This window comes from Festucalex cinctus, chromosome 12 (genome assembly GCF_051991245.1).
Source record: "Festucalex cinctus isolate MCC-2025b chromosome 12, RoL_Fcin_1.0, whole genome shotgun sequence".
Lineage (NCBI taxonomy): Eukaryota > Metazoa > Chordata > Actinopteri > Syngnathiformes > Syngnathidae > Festucalex > Festucalex cinctus.
Window position 1 is genome coordinate 19,851,127 of NC_135422.1, and position 24,299 is coordinate 19,875,425.

The following is a 24,299-nucleotide window of genomic DNA, read 5'->3' on the forward strand; positions in this document are numbered from 1 at the left end:
CATTCATCCCGCGGCCCATGAGGTGTTCCGATAGTTTTTCGTAAATTTATGAACTAACGGCCAATGAATTTGTGCAAAAATTCAAACAATTGGTGATTGATGAAGGCACAGTAAGTTTTTAATTGCGACGAGACGGGCCTTTTTTTTTGGAAAAAAAAGATGCCTCGCCATACCGGAAGTTTCCATGAAGTTTCAGAATTTGTTTAAAAGAATCGCCCAGAAAAAGTGTTCACCAGTCGGGCGTTTGCTCACTAAGATGATGTTTGCATTGGACATTAATGAAGGATTGTTTTAAAAAAAATAAATAAATAAAAACAGTTGGATCAGTTCTTTACAAAACACCAGGGAAAAAAAAACAAAAACAAAAAACAAAAAAACAAAAACAAAAGGAGAGGAGAACATGAACCAGAGGGCAAAAAACGATGAGGACAGCAGTTAAAAAGGTAAATGACCATCATTTTTATTCTTTACTCTATTCTTTGTTATTTACATTATGCACAACTCTCATTTATTGTGCAATAATCTAATTGTAACATGTATTTGTTACATGTTTTGATGCATTTTTATGCTTTATAAAACATTTATGTCTGAAATTTGGGAGGCTTGGAACGGATTAGGGCATTTATATGGAAAATGCGTCTCTACTTACAAAATTTTCTACTTAAGAACTTTCTTCCAGAACCAATTAATTTCGTAAGTAGAGGTACCACTGTATTCTGAAAATAAATAAACATAAAAAAAAAAAATCTGACACTTTTTTTTTTTTTTTTAATTGTGATAATCGACGAATAGGGCAATTAACAATATTCTTTATTTTTATACTTGATGTACATTTTTACCTCTGTTTGTTTTTTTTAATAACAGGGTTGTTCAAGTACAAAAACATGCCAAAAAAAATAAACATCTTCTGCAAAGCATATTATGTATTTATTTATTTATTTTTTAATTCCGATAGTAGGTTAATAGGGCAATTAACAAAATTATATATTTTTATATTTAATATACATCTTTACTGTTATTTTTTAAATAACAGGATTATTCAAGTACAAAAACATTTCTGCAAAGCATATTCTGAGAAAAAAATTGTGATAGACAACTAATAGGGCAATTAACAAAATTATATACTTTTATTCTTAATGTACATTTGTTTTCTACGATTTTTTTTTTTTTAATAACAGGATTGTTCAAGTACCAAAACATGCCGAGCATATTCTGAAAAAAATTCTGAAAAAAATAAATAAATAAATAAATTAAAATAAATTCTAATAAACTTTTTTTTTGCGATAGTCGACTAATGGGGATTAAAATTTTTAATCTGATTAATCACACTTTTTAATTTTGATTAATCACGATTAACGAGCTAAATTACTTGCGTAAAATACAAAATACCGTAATATGTTGACATTAATGCACTTTATTATCTTAATGTCAATTGCAAACATTGATTAAATGCATGTACGCAATTACATGCACACGTGTATTGCTCAAAACATAACAGCATCATATCAATTGGGTGCAATTCAGCAATTATATTGCAAAAAACGTGCTAAATACTGATGAAAACTTGGTAACAGCATCATATCAACTTGGTGCAATTCAGCAATTATTAATTAATTAAATGCAAATTACTTTTGTTTTATCTGAAGTCCCGTCGGGGTGTTTTTTAAAGTGACATTTTCCACCGAGCACACCAACTGGAGTCACCCCGCTCATTTTGGAACAACAGGCGTAGGAAATGCCGTGCATTGACCTAATCACTGACCTGTGCAGCCTTCAATGTAACCATCCGCGGTTATGTTCAAGGCTCAAGTGCAGTCCAAAAAAAAATAGTGAGATTAATATGCGTTAATACGTGATTAATGCGATAATTTTCTGTGATTAATTAATCTATTAACACTTTAACTTTGACAGCCCTAATTTTTATACTTAATGTACACCTTTACTACTATTTTTTTTTTTTAAATAGGACTGTTCAAGTAAAAATAATGCACAAAAAAAATCTTCTGCAAAGCATATTCTGAAAAAAAAAATTAAAATTCTGCTAAACGTTTTTTTTATTGTGATAGTCCACTAATAGGGCAATTAACAAAATTCTATATATTGATAATTATAATGTACATCTTTACTACTATTTTTTTTTAATAACAGGATTGTTCAAGTGCAAAAACAAAACATCTTCTGCAAAGTATATTTTACTGAATGACTTTACTACATTTACTACTTCAAGATAAACTAAGCATTTAAAATCAGCAATTCTGATGAATTAATTATTGTGGAACTAATAAAAATGACACACACCTCCCCCCAAAAAATTATTTGAGGCTTTTTTTTGGCACTGTTACAGTGCAACTGTGCTGTGAACACGTTGGACATCTGTGACTAGTTAGGACTTGACAACGTAACCAGCTCTGACCTGCTGGGACTCTGAAAGGCGGCGGCAGCTTCATCTTCATCGCTGTCGCTAATGACGATGATACTGTCGCCGGCCGGCTTATGTCCGTTGGCAGCCGGTGCTCCATTTGTGCCGGAATGCGGCGAGAGGACCTGAAGGATCTCGCACACGTGCCTGCACACACGCACATTTACCAAACATTTGCACAAAACAAACTTGATTGCAATTTTAAACTCGGGCTTTGCTCATCAAATATTTTGACAGTCGATGATTGTATATGCAGTATTATCCATGGTGAGTGACGTGGGGGCCAGATTCATCGAAATTCAATTACAATTTCAATTATTACACGTCACAATTACAAAATCAGTATAATCGTAAAAAAAACCCCAAAGGATTATGAACATAAATTTTTGGAGTTGTTTAAATGTATACATTTGTACCTTTTGAAAATAACTAATTTAATAATTCAGTTAATTATAATGCCTAAAATAATTTTGTCTTAATATTTATTTGTTTTTTTTTACGGTTAAACATTTTCTTGTTTTGTACCAAAAAATAAATAAAGGATCATCCTACTGCACAGCAAATATATTAATAATAACAACAACAATAACAACAACAACAACAACAACAACAACCACATCCATTTTCTGAACCACTGGCTCCTCACAAGGGTCGCGGGGGGTGCCGGAGCCTATTCCAGCTGGATTAATAAGAATTATTATCTAATAATGAAAACAATTATATTAATAATCATTGTATTAATAATAATTCTATTATTAATAAAAATAATATAATAAAAATAGTAATAATAATTGTATTAATAAATATACAAAATTATATATATTTATTTATTCTGTTTGCTCCAAAAGGAACTTACATAATTGTGTACATAAAAGTGTTTTATGTTTTTATTAATTGGTCTTAATATTTTGAAATGCTTAAACATTTTCTTGTTTTGTACCAAAAAATAATCGTTTGAATAATCGTGATTATTGTTTTTTTCCCAAGAATCGAGCAGCCCTAGTGTAGAGTTGGCTATTGTCCGCTCAGGTTAGCAGTTAGCTGCTATCCTGCTATTCGGTACATTACACTGTGAAATGATCCCAAGCAATTGAATTGAGTCATTTTTGTGGCTCAAATTGAAACAACGAATGCGAAAGGCGATTTCACAAAAAGGATCCGATCAAATCAATCGTCTGCCAAACAGGCAAAAATACAAGCTCCGTTCAAATTATTGGGAGTAGCTGCAAATCGATTAGTTTCTACCTGTCCCCGTTGCCCTGGCTGACATCCACCGTCTCGCCGGGGAAGAAGCGCTCCTTGGCGAAGGCGTAGACGTCCTCGCAGAGCTCACTCAGGCGCCCACGGCGTCCCAGCACTGCCAGGTGCAGGAGCGGCCGCACCAGCGCCGACGGGAAGCTGCGCAGGTTCTGCTCGGCCCGCTGCTCGCTCTCCCGCGCCTCCAGGTAGGTCAGGCCCGATCGGCCCGTCAGCGAGCAGCTCCACACCAGGCTATTGCAAAGGATGGTCCGCTCGAAGAATTCACTGCGGCCGAGAGATGAGGAGGACACGGTTTGGAAAGCAACTTCCAAAATGGGCCTAATTGGACCGTATACGTGTATTTATGCTTTGGTAAACAAATAGTGCTGGAGACTTGGTTGTCGGAGAAAGTTGGCACCATTATTTGTGTAACATTGCAAAAGTAAATCACTAAAATTACTTCAATATGAAATCCAATTACATCAATATTAATCCTCAGAAATTGTGTACTTCAAAACGTCGAAATATAAAATGTTTTAAAATGTTAAATTTGAAGATATAATACACATTTTTCATAGAAACGTATGCAAAACGGAGTCAGACAATCCAGACTAAGTGCAATTTCTAAGAAATTGTGTGGGAATGCTGAAAGCTGAATGCTAATAGCTGACTGCTCAGTTGAATGCCTTTGAAGGAAATTGAAGGATAAATCATGTTAAAATTACAAAGTAATTACATAACTCGTAATTACTAGTCATAGTAGTAATATCATATAAGTTGTGGATTTAGTGCATTTAGAAATGTTTTTATTAGGGATGCACGAGAATGCTATTTTCAACTGATACGCCAATAATTTAGAAAGTGATCGATAACCGATAAGTCGATAATTGTTTTGTTTTATAGTAAGCTGATGAGTCTTCTTCGCCTGAAGACTTGAGTCCATTTCCCCGCCACTCTTATGAGGTGCTCCCCCTAGTGGCCTGCCAAGTAACTGCTCAGTAAGTCATGAACAACGGAGCCATTAGAGTGGCTGTATATTAACTACAAATATCATGATACTTGTATCAGCGTATCAATAATCTATCTGGAGACAAAGTATCACAATTTATCTCGATATCGACATGTCACACTCCTAATTGGTAGTGTTAGTTTGGTGAACAGATAATGGCGCGAAGAGTTTTTTTTTTAATGAAAGCATCCAGGGAAGAATCTTACCAGAGTTTCAATAAGGAGAGCGTTTTTGATGTAGGGTCATTCTCTACAGTTAGGAAGTTTTTGTAGTCTGTCGATTTTGAAAATCTGTTGGTTTGAAGGTCCCACAGCCTTGAGAAAGGCGGTTTAAGTAGTCAGCCACTCTTGGTTGTCAAAACATAAACAAGACTCACATTTTTTTTCCAGCATGTAGCTTAAGTTCTTGTTAGCCACCAAACTAGGGGCATAAGTGTTTTTCCATTTATCTTACTCACTCTGAAGTATCTTCACATATTTAACAAGGGAACGTGTTGACCAAGCTTAGCCTGTTAGCAGTGAGCGGCTAAAAAGTAGCTAGCAAGTGACAGCTAACCGGCTAGCCAACTCTGCTAACACTACACCTGCCCTTAAAAGTGCTTCAATGTGAACAAACACACAAAACACCCGTCGAGATAACCTTTATACACTTATATTATTGTCATTAAAAGTACTTTTTTGCGAGCAAGTGAGTGTGGGAGCAATGTGCTGTGACGTCACGTCACGACACCGGGCACAGGTGATGTTGTGGTTGTGAACGATGGCGGCGGCGGCGGCAGCGAGTAGATGGCCAGGTAAAAAGGTGAGACTCACTCGTAAGTACGGAAGATTTCATGCGTGATGGGGCAGAGGAAGACCTCCTCGTCCGGGCAAAGGTCGGCCGGGGGCTCCTGGCGGACGAAGGCTTTCCGGTGGAGAAGCGGCATCTCGGGGCGGCCGCTCTGTATGGAACAAATGGATAAAAGGAGGGAAGCGTTCGAACTCACAACCGGAAATAGAAGCGGACCCTCCCGGTGGAGTCTTCTCCGGGGTCCGGGGTAACACTTCCTCGGCTCTTTTGTTAAGACGCGCGAAAAAGTAGGCGGCCGCGTGGAGGCGAACCGTTCGCCGCCTCCTTCTCCTTCTTGACCCAATCAAACTCGCCCGGCACCGGACTCACCTGTTCGGGCTCAGAATAACAGCAACGGTTCGGTTGTGCTGCGCCAACTCGTCGAGTTTGTTCGTTTGTGGCTAATCCAAGCGAAGCAACCGACTGTACCGGGTTGAGCGAGCTCACTCACTGGCGGCTTGTTGACTAAAGTTTTTATCCACTTCAGGTGTCGGAACAAAGCTCGGAAATGTCTGCGTCGTACTGTAAGGCTGCTTCGAGTGACGGCTCGACATCTCTTTGAATGAAAGCAGCAACGCTATTCGACGGCACGAAGTGTCACACTTTACCTCAAATATATTCAAGATTGTTCACCATCAGTACACGATCGGAAACGCACAAAACGAGGGCGCCCTCCTGAACTGTACTAGAAACCTTCGTCAAATTTCTTCAAAATACAAATTCAGAGACGATTAGATGAGAATAAATGAATGAATGAATAACTAAATATCACTGTTTCCGAGCTGGTGTGTGTCTTCTGAACGCACCACATCAAGTGAATTAATAGGCGTGGCTTAACGGTGATTGGCTGGGCGTGGAGTCACCAGCCAATGGTTGCTTGTGGAATCGTGCCGCTTCCTCATGACGGCTTTTTATTTATTTAACTTTCACGAAAAAAAAAAGAAAAAAAAAAGTACTAATACTGTATATGTCTCGACTTCCCTGCAGTTAAGTAAAACATAAAATCATCCAATGGTTCAATATGTATATTTACAGATATCTGCAGCCAATTTGAGATAACGTGACCATTCCAGTTCCAGATATCAACAAACTAATGTTGCCCAGCTAAAGTTTGATTAAAGATATCTAAGGAGACATACATCTTGAATTAAAATGAATTATTAAATATATCTTGAACTGGAATTCTGAAAAAGAAGAGTTAGAATATCTACAATCCTGTTTTACATATTTTAATGTTCATAATTCCAATAGCAAACAAATGGTAATTGTATGTAATGACAAACCTCAAAATATCTTATGAAAGACCCAATTACACATGAAAGTCAGAAATGATTTCATCTGTTGGTGAAACTTACAATCCTGTTACAGACATCCATAAATCACATAGTGGATATCAACAAATGAATTTGATATATCTGGAATAACAAACCACATACACATGAATTGCAAAAATGTTGTCATTTGTTCAAGGAAAATGACTTTGCATATATGTGAAATGAGAATTGTGGATAGGAAACATGAAGTTATGGATATCATATTGTTAAAATGCCTTTTTGTAGATCGAGGACGAGTTAGAGATTTACAATTTTTACAGATATCCATAATTCACCTAGCATTTTTTTGACTAGATTTTTAAATTTCTTGGATTCAGTTGTTCGTGATAAAGATTCACGTCAAGAAGTCACGTAGCAAACATTTTTTTATTATTATTTTAGTAGAACTCATCATGAACATTTTTTAATCATTTTTGCTGATTGACATGACACTCACGCACTTGATAATTAATAGTCCATGGCGCGTTCAGGTCATAAGACCCTGTACAGGTGTATCTGTTGCAGATCCTCAGGGCTGGCGTCTTTCCCCACGTACACCTGGTAGTCCAAAGGAAGCTCCTCCACCCAGCCGGCCGGCAGCGCCTCCTGATGGGCAAAAACAAAAAAACAGGAAACAAAGAAAATATGGGCAAGTGGTCTTGAAGCCCCGCCCACCCGTCCCCTAGCCTCACCTGCAGAGGTTGGAGACTTTCGTGCAGACTGGGAACCGTCACCAGCAGAGAACCTCGTTTCCGCAACGTCTGCATGATGAACCTCCAGGCCCTGAACGCCACACGCACAAAGTTGCACGCGTTTTTCCTTTCGAGCACGTTCCAATGAAAGCAAAAAAATTAAAAATAAATAAATAAATAAAATAAAAAAAAATAAAAAAAACACAAGTCCAGCCAGTTGATTGTGTGCGTCTGACCTGACTTGCTCGCCGGGCTCCATGAAGTACTCAAAGACGTTGTTCATGACCACAACGTCGGCAGTCTGCAGCAGAGCGTCCTGCGTGCACACGTCGGCGTGGACAACCTGCAGAAAAAAAATAAGGGAATATTCCATAAATACACGCAACTTCATCCGCGCACAACAACCAATTTTGAGATGGGCCACCTGGACTCTGGCATCCATCCCGTACTTGAGCACCATTTTGTTCTGCAGGTGAACAAACTCCTCGCTGAGCTCCACACCAACCAGCCGGGATGCCGAGCTGTACACGTACCCCTGAACAACACATTTTAAAATAAAAATGACGGCGTAAAAGGTTTGCAATGTCAATGTAAAGGGTATGTGAAAGGGATAAGTCTGTGTGAAAGGGGGTATAGTTTGAAAAGTCAGTTTGAAAAGCTAACGGATATCACGTGAAAGAGTTACATGTAGGGAGATTTACTTTTAGTGTGAAAGGGGTACATGTTTTTGAAAATGCTGTGCGAGCGGGCTACATGGCAGTGTGAAAGGGGGTAAAGGTCAGTTTGAAAAGCTAAAATATGTCATGTGAAAGAGTTACATGTAGGTATATCGTGAAAGAGATTTACTTTGTCAGTGTGAAAGGGGTGTCTGTAAAAAATGACATCAGCGTAAAAGGTCTGCATGTCAATGCAAAGAGGTAATGAAAGGGATAAGTTAGTGTGAAAGGGGGTATAGGTCGGTTTGAAAAGCTAACAGATGTCACGTGAAAGAGTCTCATTACGAGGTCGTTTCTTCTCCCCGGACTCGCTGCTACTCGATGCTGCGGTCGCTGCTATTTTTTTATTCAATAACTGTATCCCGTCGCACTGCGCACAACGGAAGAGAAAAAGGAGGCAATTCCGCTTCTCAGCTTCCGCGTCATCTATCTATTACAAACAATAGACACATCATTGTATTGTGTCAATGCTAGCTTGCTTCACACTTCGACAATTAAAAAAACAAAAACAAAAAAAACTCCACACTTTCTCCATTTTTGACCCGGCCCCTGCCGGTACACGTAGCTTGCTTGTCCTGTCTTCCAGGTATCCGCAAACCACAACAATCGTTGCCCTCCATTGCTACACTGTAATTGTGCACAATATACGTGAATTGTACGTTCTGCTTTTTTTTTTTTTGCGCCGTGTTTTGTCTGCAAGGTTACGTATATTTGGTGGCCCAGATATTGCGCGGTGGCGCCAAAAGTGACGCATCGACGTGCATTTATTGCGTCGACGTATTTTTTGCGTCAACGTCATCGATGACGTCGACGCGTTGTCCCAGCCCTAAGGTATATCGTGAAAGAGATTTACTTTGAAAGAGGTGTATGTCAAAAATGACATCAGCGTAAAAGGTCTGCATGTCATTGTGAATGAGTATGCGAAAGGGATAAGTCAGTGTGAAAGGGGGTATAGGTCAGTTTGAAAAGCTAAAGTTGGTCACGTGAATGAGTTACATGTAGGTATGCTGTAAAAGAGATTTACTTTCAACGTGAAATGGGTACATGCCATTTTGAAAATGGTAGGCGAGTGTGCTACATGTACTGTGTGAAAGGGGGTAAAAGTCAGTTTGAAAAGCTAAAGTATGTCACGTGAAAGAGTTACATGTAGATATGCTGTAAAAGGGATTTACTTTCAGTCTGAAAGGCGTACGTCTTTTTGAAAATAGTGTGCAAGTGTGCTACATGTCAGTGTGAAAGGGGTAAAGATCGGTTGGAAAAGCTAAAACATGTCATGTGAAAGAGTTACATGTAGGTATACTGTGAAAGAGATTTACTGTCAGTGTGAAAGGGGTGCATGTCAGTATGAAAAGTAATCAATTTGAAGTGGTGTGTCGTGAAGGAGTCACAGTGTAGATGTCACGATGTGAACGACACTACGTCAGTGTGGAAGGTACCCACGTTGTGTGAAAAGTGTGTATATCTCTTTCAGAGGGGAACATGTCAGTCGGAAAGAGGTAATATGTTTGTGTGGAAGGGGTTTATGTCAGTAGCAAAGTGGTACGCAGGAGTACGATGTGTGAAAGGTGTGTATGTTGTCTGAGAGAAGTACATGTCTGGTGAAAATCCACGCATGTTGGTGTGAAAGGAAAAGGATATTTTTGCTTTGAGAAGCACGTCGGCGTGAAAACGTTGCCATCTGACCCCGTAGAGCACGGCCCCCAGTCGCGATCCGACGTCCACCAGCGTGCGACCGCTCAGGTCCGGCAAAACGTGTTGGAACAAGAAGAACAGCTCGCACGTGGAGAACGAGTTGGACACAAAATCTGTCCGCGCACACAACAACACAGCAATTTTGGGGGTAAATGGCAACCGCGATAAATTGGCGGCGGCGATTTCACGCACCCAGAGGCGCCGTGCTGCAGGATCCGCATTTGAGACAGTAGCATCGACTCATCCGTCCCGCCTCGCACAGAGCGTCCACGAGCTCATCTTCGTACAGGAAGGCGTCCACGTGGGCTGTCGGACGCGAGCGCTGCTGCATCTGTTGGACACAAACTTTCGTGAAGTGTGGCAGTTTGAAAGGGGTATTTCACATGCCACGTCACATGTGCTTGTGGAACCTTGCGCAGGACGTTGGACTCGCACGGAAGAATCGCGTCCAGTGGCAGGCTGTCCCGGATGTCATCGGCGATGCACCTCAGGATGACTTGACTGTTGTCCAACAGCAGCTCATCCAGCTTGTCTGCAGACGCAAGGCATTGTGGGTAAACGGAGGAACGACCACAACAACGCGCGGCAGCCGAAGCAAACAAACGCAGCGGAAGACGTCACACAGAAGAAGAAGCGCGCCCTTACCAGAATTTCGGATCCAGTCGAGCAGCTTCGGCAACTGCGAAGGTTGGACTCTGCTCAAAAACTGCCGGAACTCACTTTGAGCTTCAGGTAAGTTCATCGTGCTTCAATGGTGGCGCTGGATACAAACACTTCCGGCCGCTTTGCCGGAGCCATTTAACAGGCTCGTCGCCTCGACATGGGTAGTGACGTCACGAGGGGACCCGGATGCTATCGCGCAGCAGTTTGAAACTAATTATTTTATTTTTATTTACTTGAGAAATAATGTAGCTTTTAAGACCAAATTCAAAATCCAAAGTCAAATTTACCACCAATATATATATATATATTTTTTTTATTTGTTCAAATGCGCTGTTATGAGTTGACGTGAATTTATTCGTCACTGTGCAGTTTTCACGTTGTCCTTCCATTTGGGGGGCGCCGTGGAGCTTTTATCCGGTCTCGTATCGCATGAAGAAGAAGACACGGAAACTCAAAACGTCTGGCGGCGGGCTCGAACTTCAACAAATGTTTGTCAAATTTTGAGCTTTTCACTCAGCCAATTTTGTGTTTTTAACTCAGTTTTTTGAACTCCTCCGGCCAAGAAGTCTGGTGTTTTCATGGTAAGTCGTTTGTTGTGTATGCTTATTTCTTTCGGACGCTTAGTTTTGATAACGTTTGTTTGTTTTTTTGCATTGGATTTATTCTGGAAATACGTTGTTATTGTGCGTAAATGTTAGCGCAGAGGACATCCAAGGCAAATGTCTTTTTTTTTTGTGAATTCAAAATGGTACGCCGTCAAACATCAACCGATGAGATTGTGTAGGTGCCTTGGAGTGACGATCGTTTACCCCCCAGATGACTCAACCGACACTGACGGCATCAGCCAAACTCCTGTCCAGTTGTGTGTCCAGCGGGGCCGTGTCTCAGGTTGCCCTGTTAAATGCTTAACTCAGTCGCATGTTGCTGTAACTAGCTGAGTCAACTAACTCACCCGTGTCGGCCAGGAGGAACTTCAAGCTGCCTACTCATCCCAGAGCACCGTCTTCTCCTCTCAGCTGCGCGAAACTGAGCGGCGAATCAAAATGCAGAAAGAGCTGGAGCAGGTTAGAGCGGCCCCTTTTTGGATTCACCGTGCGCTCATGCGCTGATGACATCATCATCAGCCTCACTTCCTGTGTTGCAGCTGCAGCTGGAGGCGGAGCTACTGAAGGAGGACAAGAAGAACGCCGACGTCACGCACACGTTCTACCTGGGTGAACAACACTTGCTCGGTGACTTTGTGATCAGAACCTTCTAAGAACATTTGTTTTTCCCCTTTCTCGCCAGCTGCCAGACTGCAGGCGCTGCAGATGCTCTGCACTCACCTGCACAAAGTCCTGAAGGACCACAAACTCCTGGCCCAGCGACTCACCAGGCCGCTGGGGCGCACCAACTTGCCCGTCCCGGCCCACCTGCACCGGTACCCGCGTCAGACATGCTTGGCCATTCAGGTGATCCGATAGCAGGTCACATGACCAGCAAACTTGTTGTTATTGTTATCGTTTGAGGTTTGTGGTGGAAGTGGTCCACATGGCGATGGACTTTGTGGCGACTTTGGACGAGAAGAGGAGTGCTGTCCGCAGAGGCGCCGGCACCGCCGACGACCTGGATCAGCTGGTAAGGAAATTTTTAGACCTCACGATGGGCTTGAACGTTGCTAGCATGTTAGCTGCAATAATGTTAGCACAAGATCGGCAGAAGCACTGATCTATATATGTGACTGTATAGGGGTGTGAATTGCCAAGTACCTGCCGATTCGATTCATATCACGATTCACAGGTCACGATTCGATTCGATACCTATATATATATATATATATATATATATATATATATATATATATATATATATATATATATATATATACATACACACGTGTTATAAGATATGTTATTTTAAGAATGAAATAATTCACATTTAAAATGTTTTTGTATTTAATTGGAGCATGCATGGTGGCTTCATTGAACAACTGTTTAATCAGATAAATGAAACTTTTTATTGACATGTACTATTAACCCCCACCATGTTTTTGTCAGAACACGTCCGCGTGCCAACTCTTGGCTCTGGCCACGGAAGTGGAGACATTGGCCAGTCAGCTGCTTCAATGGAAGGACGTGCGCAGCAGCCTGTTGAGTGACAGCTCGTCCTCTTGACTCCTTGACCCCTCCTCATTCTGTATTTGGCAACAATATCTTCTTTGTAATAAAATAACTGTTTCTTTTTCTATTATTACTGTATATGAAAGTCTTTATTTTGGATCTCATTTCAGGCCAAAAAGTTTGGACACACCTTCTTATTCAATATATTTGCTTTATTTTCATGACTATGTACGTTGTAGCCGTCAAAACTATTGACGACAACAAAGAAAACGTGGAGTTTGACCCCGCATATTTGCTAAGTCACTATTTTAATTAATTAAAATTAAACATGTTATTAATTTATATTAAATACATTACTTATTAAATGATTATTTATATAATATATGTAATATATTATAAATTATTTATTAATTACATTTAAAATTAAACTTTAATTTGTTTTGATTGTTGTAGATTGTCACTGAACCCGTCAAAACTATAACAACTAAACAAGCACATGTAGAGTTATGTGATCACTCATATTTGCTGAGTCACTATTTTAATTAATTAAAATTAAACATGCTATTAATTTAAATTAAATTATTGTTATATTATTATCTTATAAATTATTAAATGAAAATCTACAGAGTAACCAGTCATGAGAATAAATCAAATGCTCTGAATTAGAAAATGTGTCCAAACTTTTCAATAATCGGCCTTGCAACTGTAGCTTCACCCTGTGGCCGCTGGAGGTCCCATCAACCACACAAAATTACACCGATTTTTGTCTTCAAGCAAAATTTCAAATTATTATTTATTTATTTATTTTGATCTCACAATGATGGCGTCAGTTTTCATGGTTTAATATTATGACGTCAGTTCAGTTAGGAAAAAAAGAAAATGCAATATGATGCATTCAGGGTAACACGTAAACCTGTTCGCCAGTCTTTTTAATTTTAATTTAGGTCTTTTTTTTTTTTGTCTTTTTTTTTTTTAATGAGTATGGATTACCACGCATGAAGAAACATCAATCGGGAGGTATGGATGAAATGTATTCACCAAAGTATATATTTAAAAACTTTTAAAATGTTACGGTAAATGTTTGACGGATCATGACCACAATGTTCAGGCTTGTTTCCGATAACCCTGAACGCTGCACCCCCACGCTTTAATAACTTCATCCTCAACATCCGCCGAACACCACCATTGTCTCGTCTCATCTCGTTCTCTTTCTTTGCCTTCCCAAACCGGCGTCAGCAAACATGGACCAGAACGAAGACCCGACCCCGACCCGGGACCAGGAGGAGGCCGTCGCGCAGGTGCAGGACGCGATGAACGAACCGGAGGAAGCTCCAGCACCGCCCAAGCAGCCCGACGAGGCTGCGGATGCTGATGGAGCGACGGAGGCCGACGCCAGCGAGGTGCTCCTGCTCGACGTCGATAAGCCACCGGAAGAGGACAAGCAGCAAGCCATGAACGGAGCAGAGCAGCCGGAGAAGAACGGATGCGTGAAGGTGAAGCTGAAGATGGAGGAAGAGGAGCATGAGGAGACGTTCACCGGCCTCAACAAGGAGGAGCTGATGCGAGTGGCGGGCACGCCCGGGTAAATAACAACACGTCGATGCGCTTTTTCGCCAAATGTTTTCTTGTAAATGCGCGTAGTCGGAAATTGGGTGTCAAATAAAGCGTTTATGTTTTGATTTCACCTCGTTCATAACTCGAAACATTCGTGCAAATGCGACACCCGAGGAGTAATTTCATTTTAGGCATCGTGTTGTGTGTGCCCTGATTTGAACAATAGGTGGCAGTGTTGCTGTGCACATGACGTTGAGATAGGCGCGTAAGAGAGTTCTAAGATGGCGACGACTGACGCGTAGTGTTTTTTGTTGTTGTTTTTTTAAACATTTATCAACAAATGAAGCTTACAGAAACATTGACATATACATCTGAGCGATCTCAAAAACAGAAAGGTGAAAATCCAACAACATAAACACATCATAGAACAAATGGGTCAAAAGAAAAGGTCATCATATCATTATAAAGCCATACAGCCTTTAGCAAGGGTGACACCGGACACCCTTGACGAATACCTCTTTGTACATTGAAACGTTTACATGTGCCAAAAGGAAGCAGGACAGAACTATTAATGTTACTATACATCATTTGAATTAAATCACAGAAGGGAGACCCAAAACCAAAATAATGTAACACGTCCAGCATAAAAGAATGCTCAAGCCGATCAAATGCCTTACAAAAATCCAAGAAGAAAATGAAACCATTATCTTCAATTTTTTCTCGATAATCTATTATGTCTAAAACGAATCTGATGTTGTTGTGTATAGAACACCCTCTAAGAAAAACAGATTGAGATTCACTTATAATTTGTGAGAGACCCTTTTTCAGCCTGTTGGCCACAACATGAGCAAACAATTTGTAATCGCCATTGAGTAAGGTTATTGGCCTTAAGTTGTTTAAGAATTTTTTTTAATCTTTGCCACTTATAGGGATCAACGAAATAAGACCTTGTTTCATGGTGGTCATCAAAGATTTGTTCCTAATACACTCTTGTATGGCAAAAAAGAAAAGGTCTTTTATATCATCCCAAAAGTGTTTATGGAAAACTGCCGATAGACCATCCTGTCCCGAAGATTTCCCTAAGGAGAGGTGTTTAACAGCTGTATCCAGCTCAAACAATTCAATGTCAGAGTCACAAATGTTCTTAAAGTCCAGGCTGACGGTTGGAATATTATACTTGATATTGTTCAAAAGAGACAAGTCTCTGTCTCCAGATGTTGGTGTATAAAGCTCCTTATAAAACCTGTAGACCTCATCATAAATAGTTTAAGAGTCCATGCATTCGACATCGTTGATCACGAGAGTATTGATAAGGTTCCTTTCTTGTCTCCTCTTTTCTAGACCACAAAAGTATGCCATGTTACGTTCACCTTCTTCAATCCATTTGGCTCGTGATCTGATGAAGGCTCCCCTGGCTCTCCTAGAACTTACCTCATCCAATTTAGATTTCAGATTCATGAAGGCCGCCTTGTCCGAATCCGACATTATAGTTTTCTTGCAATAGTCATCCAATTCTTGAATTAATTTACATTCTTGCTCCCTTATGACCCTACTTCTCTCCTTTCCAAATTGTATTGAGACCTGCCTGACCTTGAATTAAAAAAAATTCCCATCTACAACAATAGCTACCAATAGTTACATCATATTTAATTTCCAAAATTAAATCTTTAATCGCATCACAATAGACCTGGCTGTTCAGCAAATCTGCATTTAATTTCAAATAAACATTTCTCTTATTATTTGGTTTTAATTTAACAGACAATAGACAATGATCAGTTAAGGGCGCGGTGGATAAAGTTACCTCTGAGGTGTTGGTAGACCAATTCTGGGGCGGCTAACCATAAGTCAATTCTTGATCATATTGCTCCATTAGGTTTTATCCAAGAGTACTGTCTAACATGAGGATTTTTTGACCTCGAGGTGTCAATCAAAGAAAACGAATTACAAAATTCAAGCAAGGTGAAATTAAAGTGTGTCCGTGAATTTTGTTGGATATCTATCTAGGTAATCGTCAGGTGCTATATTAAAATCTCCTCCAAACAATATCAGATCTGTGTGGTACAACTGTCTGTATTGAGACACAAGTTCAACAATTTCCTGCAATAAACTCTTATTCTGGGTGGTATTATGATAGCCATAGACATTCGTTAGAATTATTTATACGTTATCAACTTTTAAAACAGCAGTCAGCCAGTGACCATTGTCATCTGCTTTATACTCAAAAACATTGCCAGGACATTTGTTAAAGCAGATGGCAACACCAGCAGATCTGTTGCTTCTGTGACTGAAAAGGATTTGATCCCCCCCATTGCGTCGTCCAGTAGGTGGCGTCCGCGGCACACGAGTGAGTTTCTTGAAGAAGGACACAGTGCAAAAAAAAATGGCTTTCCTTTTGAGATTGTCTTTAAGACCCCTTGAATTCAACGAAACAAAACTTAAGTTGGTTTTCAGAACATTCATTTGCTAGATAACCTGTTTTCTACATTTGGTCATGTGACATTGACAAGCTGAGCTGTGATTGGTTACCTGAGCCCTGAGCACATTGTGATGTTATTTTTAGTTGACTGCAAGTTGCAACATGTGTTGTGGAAAAATAAGGAAAATATCAAATTTATTATTGACAAAATATTAACGTTTGACTGCCAAGAATGTCTAAATAAGTAAAGTATACCTTTAAAAAAATAAAAACATCATGGGCTTGACGTACTCTGAAGGTGGTTTTCTATTGGCTGCCACTTGATGACGTGACTTTTGTGTGACACACTTTCAAACGTCCTTATTCCGGTTAACTCGACTTCAAATCACATTTAAAAAATCATCCCCAAAGGCTCACACATTAAATTCCTTACCAAAGATGAAAACGAAGGACATTTTTGCTGTAATTAGAGTTAGTTTTGTAAACATATATTGTAGTTTCAGTTCGTTTTGGTCTTTTAAAAAGCATTTTCGTTTTTATTTTATAGGGTGGAAGCCGCGGAAGAGGCGGGACTTCCGACTTCCGTGATTTTGTACATGAGCTTTGATTCCGGTCCGGGTTGCGAACGCACAACCAAGGGACACAAAGTTGGAAGCACGTATTGGGACGCAGTATTGGGACGCAGTCCACACGTCGCAAACTGAACCAGAACCAAAGCTGATGTGCAAAAACAGTCCCGCCTCTTCCGTTAACGAAATTGATTTTTCAGTTGTATTTTTTTCGTTTGTTTTCATTGATGAAAATAACCTTGGTGATGACTGCTGAATAGTTTCTTTTTTGTGTGTGGGCGTGTCCGGTTTCAGGTGGGTGCGCACCCGCTGGGCGCTGCTGGTGGTGTTCTGGCTGGGCTGGCTGGGCATGCTGGGGGGCGCCGTGCTCCTCATCACGCAGGCGCCCCGCTGCCGGGACCTGCCCGAAACCAACTGGTGGAACCGCGGGGCGCTCTACCGCGTGCCCAGCGTGCGGGCCTTCACCCCCGCCGGAGATATCAAAGGTAATCGCCGCACAGACCCCGCCCGCCTTGAGGCCTCGCAGCCATGTTGGATGCGGCAAAGCGGCCGCCGCATCCGATCCGGTGATGCTTGCGGACCGTTTGACACGCCACACAAGATCTCGTGGGAGGAATCAGCCCCCCGCATATTTGCTGTTGTTGTTATTATTATTATTATTATTATTATTATTATTATTATTATTATTATTATTATGGGGCGGCACGGTTGTCCAATGGTTAGCATGTCCACCTTCCAGTTCTGAGGACTCCGGTTCGAGTCCAGGCTCCAGCCTTCCTGGGTGGAGTTTGCATGTTCTCCCCGTGCCCACGTGGGTCTTCTCCGGGTACTCCGGTCTCCTCCCTCATTCCAAAGACATGCATGGCAGGTTCATTGGGCGCTCTGAATTGTCCCTTGGTATGCTTGTGAGTGTGGATGGTTGTTCGTCTCTGTGTGCCCTGCGATTGGCTGGCAACCAGTCCAGGGTGTCCCCCGCCTACTGCTCAAAGCCAGCTGAGATAGGCGCCAGCACCCCCCGCGACCCTTGTGAGGAATAAGCGGTCAAGAAAATGGATGGATGGATGGATTATTATCATTATTATTATTATTATATTATAAATTATTGTTGTGATGAATCAGACCTGGCATATTTGCTGAGTCGCTATTTTAATGAATGAATGAATTAAAATTAAACATATATTATTAAATTCAATTAAATTTAAATTACTTATTAAATTATTGGTCTTATTATATACATTATTATTATTATTGTTATTATTATTATTATTATTATTATTATGTAACCTATTAAATTATTAATTAAATTTACAAAAAATTCATTGCAACCGATTGCTTTAAATTTAAATTAATTAAATTAATTATTAAATTATTATTATTACTATTATTATTATAATATATATTTTATTGTCGTTATTATTATTATTATTATTATATTAGAATTTATTAAATTAATTACATCTAAAATTAAACTTTTTTTTTCCACTGGAACTGATTGTTCTAAATTAAATGTAAATTAATTAAATTATTATTATTGTAAGTAATATAATATTATTATTATAAATTGTTAAATTATTAATTGAATGTAAAATTCAACATTAATTTTTTTCACTGGGACCGTTCTTGTTCCGATGTCAGATGTGGGGTGGTGCAACCACTGGTACTACGCCCGTGTTTGAGCGTGTTACCATTCCGCGTCGCTAAGCTAATGTTGTTGCGTGTATGTGTCAGGCGTACGTGAGAAGGTGGACACCTTGTCCCAGCTGAAGTTCAAAGGTTTGGTGATCGGGCCGGTCCACGTGGCCCCGCCCGACGATGCCGCCGCGCTGAGTTTTCAGGAGATCGCGGCCGACGCCGGAAGTCTGGAGCAGTTCAAGGACCTTCTGCGTGTCGCGCGCCGGAAAGGTGAGCACGCGCACAAAAAAGAGGCGTTCGTCTTTATATGCCCCATATTGGACAGCACAGACAAGATAATACAACAATACTCACAGACATATATATTATTTATCCTCTCAAGACCACAATGTTGTTATTTGTTGTTTTTTGTTTTGTTTTTTTCTTTTCAATTACTGGTACAACTAATGGGCCGTTCATTTGGAGTTGGAAAAATAATGACCACAACAAAAATAGCTCATGACAGAGTTGAATTCAATATGTAGCCATTTAGCATGGCTTTATTACTAATGACTAATCTTTTGTGTTTGTTAAGCACATGAAAACATTCAGTGTTACCACATACTCCAATTAACCTGAAATTGGAGAAAACATTTTGGTGTCATCACTTTTTCCAAATCTGTATGACGCCTTGATACGACAAATATCGGCACAATTGACATTGAATTGAAGCCAAAATTTTCAAAAAAATAAAAAATTATATATTTTTCCTACATCCTACTAAACTGAATTGAAGCACACAAAAAAATCAACATCTTACTGAATTTAATTGAAGCAAAAAAAAATTAAAAAAAATGTTTTTCCAACATCCTCCTGAATTGAATAGAAGCAAAAAATAATAATAATTCACCATTAGAGGTGTGCCAAAAAATCGATTCATAAAAGAATCGAGATTCTCATTTATTAATCGAATCGATATTAATATCCAAAAATCGATGTTATTTAAATTAGAAATGAAGAAGAAGGGAAAAAGGCAGTTGTAGCCCACATGCTGTTTTTGTGGAAAACGGCACTTACAATACAAAATTAATAAATGTTTAAACAAAAAAAAAAGATACTTTAATGTCTCTATTTGTCATTTTGTCTTGCCTATCAGACTGGAGTAGATCATGACAATGTTGTGCATATCTGTAAATTGAAGCAGAAATCATTTGTCAATCAAATAATTTTGAATTGAAAATCGCCTGAATCGAGAATCGAAAATCGATTCTGAATCGAATTGTAGACCTACAAATCGTAATCGAATTGAATCGTGAGACAGTCAAAGATTCCCAGCCCTATTCACCATCTTAATTAAATTGAAGCAAAAATAAATAAATAAATAAATACAAACATTTTCAACATCCTACTAAATTGAATTGAAGCAAAAAATAAAAAATAATTCCAACATCCTGCTGAATTGAAGCCAAAAAATTAAAATGTTTTTTTCAACATCTTACTGAGTTGAATTGAAGCAAAAAAAATATTTTTTCAACCTACTGGATTGAATTGAAGCAAAAAAAAATTTCCAACATCCTCCTGAATTGAATTGAAGCAAAATATCAAAATATATATATTTATTTATTTATTTATTTATTTATTTATTTATTTCAATATGAGTGAATTAAAAAAAAAAAATCATCCTGCTAAATTGAATTGAAGCAAAAAAAATTAAAAAAGAAAAGAAATTCAACATCCTTCTAAATTGTACGATGGCATATTAGGGCCAAATATAAATATTTTTTTCGAGGGCGGGGGCAATATTCTGAGAAAAAAAAATATTACCCCCGCCCTCTAAAAAAAAATATTTATGTGGCCCTAATAGGCCATTGTAGAATTGAATTGAAGCAGAAAAAAAAACTAATTTTCAACATCCTATTGAATTGAAGGGAAAAAAAAGAGAAAATTTTACAGATTTGTATTTTATTAATTTTTTAATCCAAATTTGCTTAAAAGTTGAAAAGAGACGATTCATGGCTCCTAATCACCGAGCGGTTCGTGGAACTTGTGGTTGCGAACGCGTCTTGAAGATGTTTTCCCCCGATGCATTCAGGCATGTTTGTGGTTCTGGATCTGACTCCAAACTACCGCGGTTCCGACGGCTCCTGGTTCTCCAACGCCAGCGTGACGCTGGTGGCCGAGAAGCTGAAGGTGAGGGGGCGCCGGAGGGGGCGGCGCTTGTGGCCACCAGTTCATCCCTAACACTTTGTTTTGTTTGCGTGGTCAGTCGGCGTTGGTGTTTTGGTTCCGCGAGGGCGTGGACGGCGTCCAGCTGGCGGACGTGGAGTGGGTGTCGGCCGCCGTGCCGTCCCTGTGGGCCGACATCCGGGCCATCGTCCAGAACGGGACCACCAGGAGGTCCGAGCGTCAAACCACGTCCAAAAAAAAAAAAAGCACGTCCGCGCCGACGACCTCATCTCATTCTTTTTTTTTTTTCCCATCCCTTAGACTTCTGATGGGCGTGACTGAGCGGCGCTCTGCCGCCGCCGTGTCGGCGCTGTTGTCATCCAGCGGCGTGGACCTGCTGACGTCCGACGTCCTCCTGAACCGAGACGCATCACAGCTGGCCGAGTCCATCCGGGACTTGTACGCCACTCGCGGTCCGGGCCGGCTGGCCTGGAGCCTGGGTGGGCGGGGCCACCTGGCCTCGCTGGTGGGGCCGGCACTGGTGCCGCTTTACCAGCTGCTGCTCTTCACGCTGCCCGGGACGCCCATCCTACAGTACGGCGACGAGATTGGACTGGTGGACGAGGTGAATGCGTGCGTCGTTTTTTCCCTCCTGGCGCCACAAGGGGGCGACAGAGTTGGTTAGAAAAATGTGCTTGATATAAATGAGCCCGATTGATAATGACGTTATGACTTTCAATATTTTTTTTTTATTATTTTTGTATGTCTTTTTGAAGGACACAACATTTCCCACGATGATTTGGGACTCACCCGAGGAGGAGGAGGAGGAGCTTAATGCAACGCTCAAGGTAAAGGATCCCAAAGGAGGATGAGGAAGATGATGATGATGATGATGAAGGTGATATATGGTGGTCAGGAGGAAGATGATGTTGGTGAGGAACATTTGTGGACGAGGATGATGATGAAGCTGAAGGGGTTGTTGATTAGGAGGAGATGGATGATGATGATGATGGTAGTGAGGAAGATGATCATTATGACCATATGTTGAGGGTGAGGATGATGAGGATGACTATGTTGATGATGAAGATGTTGATGATGATCATGAATATTATGATAATGATGAAGAAGACAGTGAGGGTGATGATGATGACGATCGTGTGATGATGATGAGGAATATGATGATGAAGATGACCAGGATGTTGATGAGGATTAGGGCGATGAAGATGATGATGAAGATTAGGATAATGAAGTGGTGGCGATGATGAAGGTGAAGATGAGGAGGGTTATGTTAATTGTCATTGATGAGGAAAATGAAGAGTGTGATGATGATGTTGATGGCGATGGTAAATGATGATGAAGGTGAAGATGAGGAGAGGGAGGTTTATGTTAATCGCCAATGATGAGGAGGAAGATGAAGATAGTGATGATGATGATGAGGATTAGGGCGATGAGGGTGATGATGAAGATTAGGATGATGAAGATGATGGTGATCATGCGGATGGTGAAGATGGTAAGGAGGATGATGATGTTTGAAACGATGTCGATGATGTCATGTCATGCGCCGCCCATTCCAGGAAGATCGCGCCCGCCGCTCTTCATGTCGCGCGTTGGTGCGCGATCTGAGCGTGGCGCGTTCGAAGGAGCGCTCCCTCGTGATCGGCGACTTCGTGGCCCTCTCCAACTCGTCGTCGTGGCTGGCCTACGTGCGCTCGTGGGACCAGAACGTTCGCTTCCTGGCCGCCTTCAACTGGGCCGACGACAACGAGGCCCTCCTGCGGCTGGAGCCGGACGAGCGCCGGGCCCTCCCGCCGCTGGCCGAGGTGGTCGTCGCCACCCCCGACGCCGGCGCCGGCCTGACGGCGGGCGCCCGCGTGGACCCCGCCAAGATGCGTATGGGCGCCGGGCAAGCGGTGCTGCTCAAGTTCCCTTACGCCGGCTAGACGTGTGACGTCATCGTGTTTGTGTCTCCTCGTTTGTGTACATGGTGAAAAACAAAAAAGGCAAATAAATATGAAGGTGACCTGCAGGAGGCGCCAATCATCCAACTTGGTTGTCATTCTTTCATCTTGTCCATCATCCGTTTTCTAGAACTAACATTTGAAAAATAATAATAATAAAGATTAATTAATAATAAAGATTAACGAAATAAAATAAATACGAAAATGCTTTTTTAAAAACCTTAACTAACTGAAACTGCATTTTATGTTTACAAAAATAACGGGGATGATTTTAAATCTGATTTGAAGTAGATGTATTTTGATACAGAATAAGGACGTTTAAAACTGTCGCACAGAACTGACGTCATCTAGCAGCAGCCAATAGAAAAGCACCTTCAGATGACGTCGCTCCCATGCTGTTTTTTTTAAAAATATTGCGCACAAGTAAAAAAAAGTAAAAAATAAATGAATAAACATTGCGCACAAGTAATACACATTTTTTTAAACTAATACTGAAATTAACTCAAACTAAACTAAAACTAAGCATTTTTTAAATGATAACTAACAGAACCACCATTTAAACTAATAAAAACTAAATTTAACATTCAGCTTTTGCATTTATTTGAGCTTACGTGTTTGCCGTGCAGGGGGCGCAAGAAGAAGTTAAAACAAAACAAAAAAAGGGGGGTCTTCATCATCTGCATCATTCGTGACGTCAACATTTATTAATTATTATTTTATTTTTTTTATTAGACGCTTCCTGTGTGAGGATTGCTGTAAGGTCTAACTAACTAACACACGCACACACAAACACAAAGATGATTGGACCATTTGCCGGAAACGGAGTCGTCCACAAGGTGGCGAAACGAAGCTCTGACTAAATGGAAACTTATAGAAAGTTTTCCTCACTTTTTGATTCCACAAATGACTCATTCAGTCATCAACTATTACTCAGAATTCATAAAATCCAAGTCAATGAATGGGCTTTAGTCAGCGTCTTACTTGAGTGACAAACTAAAGTCATAATTCCTTCACCCGATATTTGGCGCCCCCTAGCGTCCACTGGGCGAGGTGGGCCTGATAATCATATTCGTACACTTCTCGCATTGTACCTATAAAAAAATTTTTTTACCTGTAAAAAACAAAATATGTACAAAAAAAGTACGTAAAAAATTACCACACATACATACATACATATATATATATATATATATATATATATATATATATATATATATATATATATATATATATATATATATATATATATATATATATATATATATATATATATATATATATATATATATATATATACACACACACTTTTTTTTTTTACAGGTACAAATCACGACTTTTACAGATACAAATTTATA

General features: G+C 40.2%; 4 protein-coding genes across 7 annotated transcripts in view; 2 read left to right on the forward strand and 2 right to left on the reverse strand.

The window, feature by feature from the left end:
- Positions 1 to 6,282, reverse strand: part of baz1a (bromodomain adjacent to zinc finger domain, 1A) — a 51,310-nt gene extending 45,028 nt beyond the window's left edge. For all 3 annotated transcript variants that reach the window (XM_077539018.1, XM_077539017.1, XM_077539016.1), the window contains exons 1-4: positions 5,826 to 6,282; positions 5,480 to 5,607; positions 3,665 to 3,943; positions 2,414 to 2,566 (exon numbers count right to left, since the gene is read on the reverse strand). In XM_077539018.1, the coding sequence (XP_077395144.1) occupies positions 2,414 to 2,566; positions 3,665 to 3,943; positions 5,480 to 5,592 (545 nt within the window). In that variant the 5' untranslated portion in view covers positions 5,593 to 5,607; positions 5,826 to 6,282. The remainder of the gene's footprint in view (positions 1 to 2,413; positions 2,567 to 3,664; positions 3,944 to 5,479; positions 5,608 to 5,825) is intronic.
- An 894-nt stretch (positions 6,283 to 7,176) lies between these two features.
- LOC144031997 (uncharacterized) lies at positions 7,177 to 10,757 on the reverse strand. Its single transcript, XM_077539572.1, has 8 exons — positions 10,554 to 10,757; positions 10,319 to 10,440; positions 10,101 to 10,239; positions 9,900 to 10,021; positions 7,925 to 8,035; positions 7,737 to 7,843; positions 7,501 to 7,591; positions 7,177 to 7,414 (listed from the first exon to the last, which is right to left on the reverse strand). The coding sequence occupies exons 1-8, from the start codon at positions 10,648 to 10,650 to the stop codon at positions 7,301 to 7,303; spliced, it is 903 nt and encodes a 300-aa protein (XP_077395698.1). The 5' UTR covers positions 10,651 to 10,757; the 3' UTR covers positions 7,177 to 7,300.
- Positions 10,758 to 10,760: 3 nt separating this feature from the next.
- haus2 (HAUS augmin like complex subunit 2) lies at positions 10,761 to 12,800 on the forward strand. Of its 2 annotated transcripts, none has more exons than XM_077539574.1 (7): positions 10,761 to 11,152; positions 11,356 to 11,459; positions 11,537 to 11,635; positions 11,716 to 11,785; positions 11,859 to 11,991; positions 12,080 to 12,188; positions 12,608 to 12,800. In XM_077539574.1, the coding sequence occupies exons 2-7, from the start codon at positions 11,388 to 11,390 to the stop codon at positions 12,722 to 12,724; spliced, it is 600 nt and encodes a 199-aa protein (XP_077395700.1). In that variant the 5' UTR covers positions 10,761 to 11,152; positions 11,356 to 11,387; the 3' UTR covers positions 12,725 to 12,800. The 2 variants fall into 2 exon arrangements, with proteins under 2 accessions (XP_077395700.1, XP_077395699.1); XM_077539573.1 differs by having other exon boundaries at positions 10,796 to 11,152; positions 11,388 to 11,459.
- An 809-nt stretch (positions 12,801 to 13,609) lies between these two features.
- On the forward strand, positions 13,610 to 23,031 carry LOC144031163 (amino acid transporter heavy chain SLC3A2-like). The gene is made up of 8 exons (XM_077537980.1): positions 13,610 to 14,252; positions 17,504 to 17,694; positions 18,938 to 19,111; positions 20,913 to 21,010; positions 21,087 to 21,217; positions 21,308 to 21,611; positions 21,763 to 21,834; positions 22,561 to 23,031. Exons 1-8 carry the CDS (start codon positions 13,912 to 13,914, stop codon positions 22,924 to 22,926), a joined length of 1,677 nt encoding a protein of 558 aa, XP_077394106.1. The 5' UTR covers positions 13,610 to 13,911; the 3' UTR covers positions 22,927 to 23,031.
- The last annotated feature ends 1,268 nt before the right edge of the window (positions 23,032 to 24,299 follow it).

Excerpts from the sequence above, each read along its gene's own strand:
- LOC144031997 (XM_077539572.1), bottom strand. The coding sequence starts at position 10,650 with ATGAACTTACCTGAAGCTCAAAGTGAGTTCCGGCAGTTTTTGAGCAGA. Across the intron at positions 10,240-10,318 it reads AGTCCAACGTCCTGCGCAAG|ATGCAGCAGCGCTCGCGTCC; the intron begins GTTCCACAAGCA and ends TGTGTCCAACAG. Across the intron at positions 7,844-7,924 it reads GGATGGATGCCAGAGTCCAG|GTTGTCCACGCCGACGTGTG; the intron begins GTGGCCCATCTC and ends TTTTTTCTGCAG.
- haus2 (XM_077539573.1), top strand. Across the intron at positions 11,636-11,715 it reads TGCAGAAAGAGCTGGAGCAG|CTGCAGCTGGAGGCGGAGCT; the intron begins GTTAGAGCGGCC and ends CCTGTGTTGCAG. Across the intron at positions 11,786-11,858 it reads CACGCACACGTTCTACCTGG|CTGCCAGACTGCAGGCGCTG; the intron begins GTGAACAACACT and ends CTTTCTCGCCAG.
- LOC144031163 (XM_077537980.1), top strand. The coding sequence starts at position 13,912 with ATGGACCAGAACGAAGACCCGACCCCGACCCGGGACCAGGAGGAGGCC. Across the intron at positions 21,011-21,086 it reads TGGTGGCCGAGAAGCTGAAG|TCGGCGTTGGTGTTTTGGTT; the intron begins GTGAGGGGGCGC and ends TTGCGTGGTCAG. Across the intron at positions 21,612-21,762 it reads AGATTGGACTGGTGGACGAG|GACACAACATTTCCCACGAT; the intron begins GTGAATGCGTGC and ends GTCTTTTTGAAG.